At 27.1% G+C, this 10,920-nt stretch overlaps 2 protein-coding genes across 2 annotated transcripts in view; one reads left to right on the plus strand and one right to left on the minus strand.

Annotated features, from left to right (window-relative positions):
• The first annotated feature begins 108 nt into the window (after positions 1 to 108).
• LOC100568857 (sin3 histone deacetylase corepressor complex component SDS3-like) lies at positions 109 to 1,680 on the plus strand. The gene is made up of 8 exons (XM_003240560.1): positions 109 to 214; positions 284 to 329; positions 423 to 536; positions 618 to 802; positions 866 to 1,135; positions 1,217 to 1,352; positions 1,410 to 1,494; positions 1,582 to 1,680. The coding sequence occupies exons 1-8, from the start codon at positions 109 to 111 to the stop codon at positions 1,678 to 1,680; spliced, it is 1,041 nt and encodes a 346-aa protein (XP_003240608.1).
• A 1,813-nt stretch (positions 1,681 to 3,493) lies between these two features.
• The window catches only part of LOC115033248, a 10,481-nt gene continuing 3,054 nt past the window's right edge, over positions 3,494 to 10,920 (minus strand). Inside the window, exons 6-9 of the mRNA XM_029485502.1 lie at positions 8,513 to 8,664; positions 8,029 to 8,446; positions 6,302 to 6,420; positions 3,494 to 3,555 (exon numbers count right to left, since the gene is read on the minus strand). Of these exons, the coding sequence (XP_029341362.1) occupies positions 3,494 to 3,555; positions 6,302 to 6,420; positions 8,029 to 8,446; positions 8,513 to 8,664 (751 nt within the window). The remainder of the gene's footprint in view (positions 3,556 to 6,301; positions 6,421 to 8,028; positions 8,447 to 8,512; positions 8,665 to 10,920) is intronic.

Below are 10,920 nucleotides of genomic sequence, written 5' to 3' on the forward strand. Positions count from 1 at the left end.
TTGGTCGTTCTGCACGAAGCGTTCGATCGTTACTATAACGAGCGGTTGACCTGTTAAATCAACTTTGTAATAGCGTACAGGGTTGGAGACCTTTGTTATAGACACACAATGTCTTTCCACGACGGGAAAATGTCGCCATCTTTGACGTTTTCAATGGACGACGATGACAACAACAGTGTAAAAATCGAGAACAAAGATCTAAAGGACTCCGATGGTATGCAACGGAGTTATATTACGAAATAAACATTCGCATAAAAGTCATTATTTAGTTTTTGTTTTCCAGAAGAAGGCATAGAATACCGCGAGAAACACACTGAAATACACGAGCAGTGAGTTGTTCATTTTCCTGCGATGCACAATTTAATTGTGTTGGCAGCCGCTAGACAATTTGCATTTGAATTTTTTTTTTTTTTTAATTTTAGGGTCTATCAGGACAGATTGGCCGGCATCCAAAATCAACTACAGCAGTTGCGTGATGGGACACACGAGGAATATATAAAGGAATTGAAAAAGTTGGACGCACAACATAAAAATGAGTATGTTGATATTTTTTTCTACCTAGTATAATGCTAGTAAAATCATGCTTCAAATATTTTTTTTCATTAATTTATCAATAGACTAATGAAGAATGATTTGAGGCGAGACTGTTTGTTTGATGACATTGAAAGAGAATTTAATAGAGAACGGCGTCTCGCTCACAAAGAGTTTGAAGATCGTAATGCTGAACTCACTGAGACTTTGATATCAGGATTAAATGAAAGGAAAAAAACTATAGAACGTGACTTTTTAAACATGGAACTTTGTATGTATTATAAACACTTTTATACAGTATATTATTTTATTTTTAATATTTGGGTGGTTTCAGCTCTTGACTCGCCTAATCAAAAGTCTGTTATGAAAAGGAAACTGAGAAGAAGACCAATTAATAACCCAGTTGTGCCAGCAACCCGAGAAAAACGTCACAAACGCCCATCACCTCTATCAAATAAGTATTTTTTGTTGCAGAAAGATGAAATTGAACGGGATGTAAAACTTATTCAAGACTCATTGTCTTCGTTACCATATACTTCTACTACAACAACCCCTCCAGTCAATACATGTTATTCAGTAAATTCTTTTATCATTTGGAAACCAGGTTTGTTAAATTTACAATTACATTTTGATAGTATGTAATATAGTATTATGGTATAAAGTATTATTTAAAATTATTTTTTAGAATGTCTTCCGAGTACTAGTTCATCAACTGCAGGTAACATGAGTCTTAAAAACTATCAGGGTCCAGTTAGTGAAGGATCATCAGCTATTCCAGATACGCGAATTGAAAATGGAAAACTGTTGTTTGAAAAGAGATGGTATGAATAATTTAGTTTAGTTTTTGTTTCCCGAGTTAAGAATTATTATAATTTTAGGTATCATCGGGGCCAAACTGTTTTTGTCAAAGGAAGGAAAATGGCCGAATTTCCAGCTGTTATATATGCCATTGGCCACGAAAGTGTAAGTAAATTAAGATAAAAAGTTGAATATTATGAAAAACTGGTATTATAGCAAAAATAAAATTTGTAAATCATTTCTATATTACAGATTTTGGTTCAGAAAACATCAGACGACAGTAAATTGTATATCACCTTGTCTTACCTATCAAAAGGTAAAATGTCTATAAAACGTCGAGCTGCTGTTTAAACAGCTACTTATATTCAGATGTTAATACATATCTATGCATGTAGGTCATTCACTTTATTTTCCTGTTTTTCTTTTATCATTGACATTTTATAAAAATAATAATTTGTATCCTATAATAATAATACATTTCCTATTGTACCTATTCAAAATGTAATCATCTAAAGATATTTTGTGAGGTTATTTTCAATTATTCTTTTAGTATAATAAAATAAAATAATATGTTAATACATTTTTTTCTGTATGGAATTATAGAGTAGCAATAATTTTATTTCACAATTTTTTTCTATAAATAAACGCTTCAAATCTTAATATTGGAATATACTCCTCAGCCAGTATATCAGTCACCTTACGTTTGATGTGTGACACATTTTGTTCAATATACTTCCAGTTATAGTCACAGTATCTTGAAGTAATACTTGAGATTTGACGTTGGACGTCGGTCCATTTCGTTCATTTGATTCATGGCATTAATATACATTTTTTTTCTTTATAAAGGTAGATTTGAGGCAAGATGTGAGGGTTTTAAATATACATTTTGCACATACCTGTTGTAAAAAATGTGGTTTCACTTAGACTACTGAATATATTATTTTATCATATTCATACATTTAGTTATGACTAATGATTATAATATCTAGTTCCATAATTTTTGTAGGTACAACTTCTGCAGATGTTTTTCCGTTAGCTATAATCATTAGTCATAACCGTTAAAAGATGATTGATAGGTACTATTTGTAACGTTTAATCCCGAGACTGGCATACCTACTAGGTACATCGATTTTTATAGAATAATTCTATATTGTATTTTATTTGGTCCCAACTATTTTTTTATTCAACAACAAATTTTCTATAATATATCTCTGTTAGTATGTTATTTTAAAAATGAAAACTCAATTTCAATAATAGTTAGGAACGTGAAAAAATGAACAAATATTAAATTTTCCACGCAATGATTAATATACCGGCTTATTGTATAACAATTAAAAGCAAATTTAAATGTACGTTATATTTTTAAAATGGAACACAGCGTTCAAATTTATAAAGAACGTTGGATTTTTGAGTATCGATTGTAAAATTGTATGTAATGTCAACTGCATAGTTATCCACAACATTAATTGAATAAATGTTATTAAATATAGATTCTTCATTAATTCCAGTACTCTTACAATCATTTTGATTGTAAGAGATGACACCAAGGGTGATACTCAAACCATTGGTGTTGAAGCCACAAATTTACTGTGCAACAAACAAAATGATAATGGAAATGTATTAAAAAATGATTGTAAGAGTACTGGAATTAATGAAGAATCTATATTTAATAAAATTTATTCTATTAACGTTGTTGATAACTATGCAGTTGACATTATGCATGACCTGTTTGAAGGTATTTGTGTGTACAACATGTGTCATATTACAAATAATTTAATTAGTTTGGGATATTTTAATTTAGAACTGTTAAACAGAAGAAAGCAAAGGTTTGATTATGGTGATACAGAAATTGGAAATATGTCTCCCCATTTGATTAAAAATAAATTGGATAAATCAAAAATTAAAATGACATCAAGAGAGATCATCTCTCAGAGATGCAAATATTTGTCCATTTTTTTCCATTATTAGTTGGGGATTTAGCTCCTGAATGTGATTCAGTTTGGTTATTTTTAAATAATTTCATTGAACTTATTGATCTGGTGCTATTACCTAGTTTTAATGAACAAACTATACTTAAGTTACAGAGTTGTATGTTATAACATAATTCTAAGTACACTGAGATTTTTAAAGACACATTAAAACCAAAACACCATCTTCTCATTCATTAATGTAACATTACTAAAAAGTCTGGTCCTTTAACATTTTTATGGTCATATGGATTTGAATCTAAACACAGAGAACTTAAAACTTATACTAAAAATATAACATCTAGAGTACAAATTCCTTTAAAATTAAGAAATTTATCATGGTTTTAATACAAGCAGTTTATATATTTTAAACATATTTACAAGTAAAATCAAAGGCAAAACATTATTGAAGCTATGATAAAAAATTTTATTTTAATTAAATAATTTCATTGAATTTAGGTTTATCAATAATTAAAATCAAAATCAAGTTTCATTAATATGATGAAAGTAACGAAATTGAAAATTTACAAATTATGTAGTACCTAGTTCAAAACTTATAAAATGTTCAACTTATATTGTTAAGGATTAAAAATGTAAAACAAGATTCTACATAGGTAGCTTATTCTTCAACATATATATAAATATTTTTTTATTTTATAGTAAATTTAATTTAAAATTTGGACGAGAATTTCATTATTAAATAACCAAGAATAACGGTTTTAGTTATTTTGTTGTAATTTAAAATTATTATTTGTTCTGATGCTTGAAACTTCTCAAGTATTCTATTATTATATTATGTGCTAACTTATTAATAAAATTGTATTATTAATAAGGAATCCAGTAAGTATACCTAATAGTATGTACCTAATACGTTTTGGAAACAATATCACTAAAGTAGATCGGCCTTGCTATGAACTGTTCATGTCGAAACGTGCAATTGTATGTCGATACCATGTCATGGCACAACAAACTTTATGAAAGATTTAAAATATAGTTTTGAATTAGATTGAAGTTAGGACTGAGTTAAACAAATAAAATAACTATAATTTTTATATAATTTTGTATTGAATTCAGAAAAATATATTTTATAATAAAAACTAACTAATTTTGTGATATAGTTACATTATTGTGTGTTTTGTTTTGGTAAATTTCGATACTACTGTGAATTATCATAGTTATTATTATCCTCTTTATGATGAAGTTTATATAATAACTAACTAATTATATTATAATTATATTTTAATTTATGTCAACAATCGAATACCATTTATCAATTTGTCATTATCACTTTAACCGCCTAATAAGTAATAAAGAATCCAAATTTAAGGTATTGTAAGAAAAGTAACTGTGAAGCAATTAATCACGATTACCTATAAAAATAAAGTAAATAATAATACTAATTTTGATGATTGCTTGTAAAAATAAAAATAATGAACTATGTTTGGCCACAATTTTGTTAAATGTAATCGTAGTTTAAATACCAAATATGACAAGAAATTTGTAAAACTTAAAAAAGTTAATGAATTAAAATATCTTGGCTTAACAATAGATACAGTCTTAACATACTTATAGTATTGATGAAATTTTGAATTTCCATATTACTTCTTTTGAAGAATTGGATGGCTTTGAACAAAAGTTGTTGGATGATGGTTATAAAATTAAATTGGTAAAAATAAAGATATTATTAATTACTATTAAAAAATGTATTTAAATATGCTGTTATGTAAATATATATTTAATATACATTGACATATTATATGTATTAATTTATTGTAAGCATAAATATATTTTTAAATATATGTGTTCAAAATTAATTTAGATCAGTTATTTAAGAAGATTGGAAAAAGCTACAATTGGGAAGATGACAAGGGAGGTTTTGTCAAAATTATCCAACAATGATTTATTGGCCCAATTTTCATAAGTTGGTCAAAAAAGAAAAAAAAGTATTTCAGTATTAAACACATGTTCTATCTTATTTGGTAACCATTAAAACGTATAATTAGTTACAAGATTATATAAAATATATATTATAATATGTTTATTTAGCTGCTGTTAGAAGTGTCAAAAATTATAAGAACTGTACAGACATTGACATAATAAAGCCATTAAAGCCTTACTTGGCTAATGTTACTGCTCGTGAAAAACAAAAAACAAAAGACTAATAATATAAGAAGTTTTTTTAAAATGTTTAACTTTTGTATTAGGTATTTTTATATTAAGTTTTTAATGAATTATTGTATAAAAATATTATAATAACATTATAATGAATGTATGCAATTTTATATTTAAATAAATAGTAATATTCATAAATAAATATTGTTATTAACTTGAATATATAGTAAATACAAGATATTATTTTATATATTAGAAGCTCACTGATAAATTAAAAAAATATGTGGATCACCAAGGCAGACAATATAATATTCAATGATTAATTTATTAGGTATTAAAAGCTTTATAAACGAAGAAGAAGCATGATAGATTATGGCAATATATTTACAATTTACTGTAATTATGCAGTTGGTATATAATATAATAATATTTCCAACCACCACCTATATTATTCCTTCAAATCACATGGTATAATAATAAGTCAAAATAAAATAATATATTTAATACATATTTTATAAGATATTATAAATATATAAACAAAATATTTTTAAGATATACCAAGATATTTTAAAAATAACCCATAATTATTTAGTACAACTTAAAAGGTGGCCAAAAAATTATTTTATGATATAAATAAAATATAATTTGATGATCTAAAAACATATATAGGATGACCATTATTAAGAGCAAAATATTTTTAAGATACAGAAAATATTTATGTTCACTGTGGGTTGTTCCTAAGTAATGGACAGTTAAAATGTATTTAGTATCTATGATTAATAAATTATAACTTTATGTCTTGTTTTATAATTTATTTATATAGAAAGAGTTTTGTTCCAAAGTAAAAGACCTATATCCTATAATATTAATTACAATTTTGTTTCAATTATTACAAACTTCATTAGGTCCTCTTCCACTATCCGATTCATTCCAAGTATATAAAATACAATTTTCTTTATCTTGATTTGAGTCAGATATAAGAAAAGTTAGATTGTAGATCCAAACTTGACGACTATAAAACACATCAGTTACAGATAGTTTAGGAATAGGTTGCGTTTGCATCATGTCAAATGAACAATTTATGCTACCAGGTTCCGTTTCCTTTAGTAACTCAAAAAAACGCTTTGCTTTTTTTGTGAATTAATAGATCTAATACAAGTTCATGTTTTACTTGATTGTCAGTTTCAGCACTTATTTTTATTTTTTGTTCTGAGCAAAAGGTACAAGTATCCTGCCGTGGATGTCCAAAACTCAAATTGAATTTTGTGGTAAAAATATGTTGATACTTAGATAAAGATACTGTTGGTTTACAATTTTTTAATCTTTTTCTTTTCCAATGAGTCCACAAGTATTTTATAGACAGTTCAGGATGTAAATAGCTCTTTCCAGAATCTCGTCTAGTATAATTATTTTTCCTGAATTTGAATGGCAAGATGTGTTTTTTTTTATTGATTCCGATATTTCATCACGAACCGGACTTATACGATGACAACCTCTCTTTCTCACAGGACAACTGTGATTTGACAAAAAATTTTTGTTTAATATACTTAGCTTTCTTCTAAAGACTGCTGTAATAGAGCAAAAAACATCAGCACAAACTTTCAACATATTATTTTTATCACCATCATATATAATGTAAATAATAAAACTTCTTCACAAATTAGTTACGTAGTGGGCAAAGAATCTGAAAATAATCTTGATTTTTCAGTAAGTAATCCTGTTATCACATGTTATGAATCTATTACCATCTTAAATACTAACTATAAATTATGTACAAATGCTATTGTTTTTACTTTAAGCCATAATATCACATCCTAATTTGTTTAAATATCTTATATATCATAAAATACATAATTCATTATATTATATTACATATTAAACTAATCGGCAGGTATTCTGAAATTAAAATGGAATTATTTATTAATTTTACGATTTGTATATTATATGTATTTATATATGATATATAATGTCAAGACAGTTTTAAATTTTTAATTATTATGTATTTTTTTAATACAATTGTGCTTATTTCCCATTATTATAATATTTATATTATAACATATTGTATTACTTGTATGGTTCTTATATTGCATACATTACACAATGTTTGTATTTTGTTTTTTTATTATTATTATAATATTTATATTATAGCATATTATATTACTTGTATGGTTATTATATTACCTACATTACACAGTGTTTGTATTTTATTTTATTATGTTTACCAGCTAGAAGTATTATTATAAATAGGTAATATTAAATTAATTTTTAATATAGGTAGCTTCTCTAATATTTTTTTTTATATATTACCTATACATTTTATGTTAAAAAACAATTTTTTTAAATGAATATGAATTGGTATAATATGTTTATTTTTTATTATATGTACTCTGACTTACATGAATGTATTTTTTTAATACTATATAATAATTCATTGTTAAAAACATTTTTTTTTTAAATATTATTTGTTATAGATAATAATGTTTTGTTATCATCATAATTATTATACATTACTAAAGGTATTATTACATTACTTATCTAAATAACAATTATGTTTATTTATTATCTCTTATTAACTATAGTTACCTATTGATATAACTGTTAATTATTACTACCTACATACCTTTTTCCATTTACTACCATTCCTTTTACCATAGCTTTTTCCTTCATAACAAGACAACAATTAATATGCTGTAACCTTCCAACAGAATTAGCAACACATGTTGTAGTAGTTACTCTTGAAAACCGATTTACTTGTGGTCCTCCATGACAAACATACATTTTTTCAAATTGTTTTAAATTATTAGCAAAATCTTCTAGATTTTTAGCTGGGATAATATTGAGTTGTTCTGCTTCAATTTTTTTCCCCAGTACTCCAAAAGTAATATCACCATTGGTTGAGACAGTAACAGATTTCTCAATGATAGGTATTGTATCATTGTGGCAGAAAGATACAAAACTATAAATTGAAACTGTACTATTCAACTTTTGTATAGTGGCATCAGTCCAAGAACAGTATAACTTTAATGTTCCCTCGGCAGCTGAACATTTTATTAAATTATATAAATTTGTATTAATGACAGGGTTGTCAATTCTGTTAATATTACCAATATCATCATCTTTACTTTTCTTATTATGTATTACATTTTGTCGCTCAGTTGGTGGTTTCCGTTTTTTAATGTTTTTGGTGAGGTATGCAGGGTCCAGGGAAAATTGATGGAACAGCATTTTGTTGTAGTTTAGGAATCTTGTAGGGAACCTAAAAATAAAACCAATAGTATGTTGTTCAAATAATTAGTTACTTTATTTAATTTTTATTGGGTAGGTACCTATTATTGTTTTTTTCATTTATTGCATATTAATTGTAAAATTGATGATGTTAGTACATTTTGAATAATGTAGATATAAACAATTATTTGGCAATAACAAATACACCTCGAAATACACTTAGGTACATACCTATTCATAGAGCAAATTTCAATATGTATTAAAACTTGAAAAATAGAAACTTGAAAAATTTAAAACTAGGCATCAATATCCTTCATAAAATAAAAACAAGTGTACCTATTTTCTCCATTGACTTTTTTACTTGACAATGTATAATATGATTTATATAATTGAAAGCATAAAACTATTTTAGATAAGACCTATACACTTAATTTACTGATTTAAAACTAAAATATATTTACCTACTACCTATGCATATTCCTAAATATTAGAAATATAGTAAATTACTTACCTTGACAAGTAATGTTGATTCAGTACCTGATTCCCAATATCTAATAATTTCTTCTGGAGCAAAATGTTTTTCACACACATATGACCTGTCATTAACAGTATAATTTAATCTTGGTATAGCATTTGACCATTTTTTTCTTAACTCTGGATCACGAGGTGCAGCAAATCTTGACACCTTTTCTAGATTACTTTTATACCCCGACGTGCACCCAACTACACAGCACCGGTCCATGCCTTATAAGTTATAACTATTCAGTATTCATTATTCAAAACAGTTAGTTTGTAACAATACCTACTTTTATATAGTTTTACACTATTAAATTTCGGATTACGTCTTTCACAGAAAAATAGTAAATCGCGAACAAAACCTTTTTTAATTTCGGATATACGCACGCTAACGAACAATGTAAATACGGATTACTGAATATTGATGGTACCACGACTACTAGCGCTGTTAACTCGCAGTCACGCCACGGGGCCGTGGCTCGCAATGAATAAGCATACGCCGATTCCTAACCTGAGTAGATAACCGTCCTACCTACATACCATACAAATTAATAAAAATGTATTATAGGTATTATTTCAAGTACCTATATAATATTGAATCATAAAATTACTTATACAATATGTGATGTCTTGGGTACAGCATATTTGTAATGTTAATTAGGAGTTATATAATGTATATCCCTTAGAGGTTAAAAACTGATGTTAATGAGCAGTTAAGATAAAACATCTCTAAAATATCACATACAAACCTCTCGAAGACTTCAAAACTTGAAATCTAGTAGAGGTCAAAAATAAAAGTTGATCAACCAGGCGTTAGTATACCTAGAGATATCCTATAGACTTCTTAGTGTCTACATTTTTAACATCGCACATCACAAAATGCGTTCTATGTGACTTCTCCTGAACTAATTTTTGCACAGTGGGCAATGATGCATGATATTAGCCTTAAAATTTCTTGAGTATTCTCGTTCAGACGTCTATAATTTGAATTTATTACCTATACATTTTAACTAATTATAAACCGTGGTACTTGGCACACATGGTTCTGACCAGTTATTCGCATTAGATCGAATAATGTGTTCCGGAACTAGTTTTAAGTCCAATTTTGTGAATTAATATGTAATATTATTTTATGTTCTGTTTTTTTTTATTATATTGATATTATATTGGGCAGGTATACTGTAAACATGATCTGTAATAAGACACCAGGATATTTCTCCTTTTTTTTTTTTATTACGAAACAAAACAATATTAATTGAAATGATAAGTTCTACTTTCTTATAGGTCAATACAAAAGTTAAATATATACAATACAATATAATATAATATTATTGTTATAGTAAATTATAATATTATATACACGACACGGAATCGTATTATCGTGTAGATAAATATTATTTTTATTTTTTAAACATAATCTTAATTGGACAGGAATCAGTTAATAATAAATAATAATAATACGCTAAATATAATTACAGGCAATAACTGAATAGCAAAAAAAAAACGCGAATAACGAGAGAAAACATGATAAGAGCTGACGAGGAACGTCGAAATTTTCCATAGACACGCAGATTACTTGTGCTGCATAGTTGCGGTAGTAGTCCTTACATGTATGGCGGGGGGCGGAGGCCAGTTTTTTCGGCTCTGGTAGGTGTTTTGCAGCAGTCGGTACGGTGAGTGATGCGAGTGCGGCGTTTAGCGATGGACCGGGCCAGCTTTTGCCAGTCGGGTCTGCTTTCACCGTGCCAGGGCCCATTCCTAGTCGGGTGCG

This window comes from Acyrthosiphon pisum, chromosome X (assembly GCF_005508785.2).
Source record: "Acyrthosiphon pisum isolate AL4f chromosome X, pea_aphid_22Mar2018_4r6ur, whole genome shotgun sequence".
NCBI classification, from domain to species: Eukaryota; Metazoa; Arthropoda; class Insecta; order Hemiptera; family Aphididae; genus Acyrthosiphon; species Acyrthosiphon pisum.

What these genes read in the sequence shown, in the direction of transcription:
- LOC100568857 (XM_003240560.1), top strand. Translation starts at nt 109, where the DNA reads ATGTCTTTCCACGACGGGAAAATGTCGCCATCTTTGACGTTTTCAATG. An exon ending in CTTTTTAAACATGGAACTTT is followed by an intron (nt 803 to 865) that starts GTATGTATTATA and finishes GGGTGGTTTCAG; the next exon opens with CTCTTGACTCGCCTAATCAA. An exon ending in ATGCCATTGGCCACGAAAGT is followed by an intron (nt 1,495 to 1,581) that starts GTAAGTAAATTA and finishes TCTATATTACAG; the next exon opens with ATTTTGGTTCAGAAAACATC.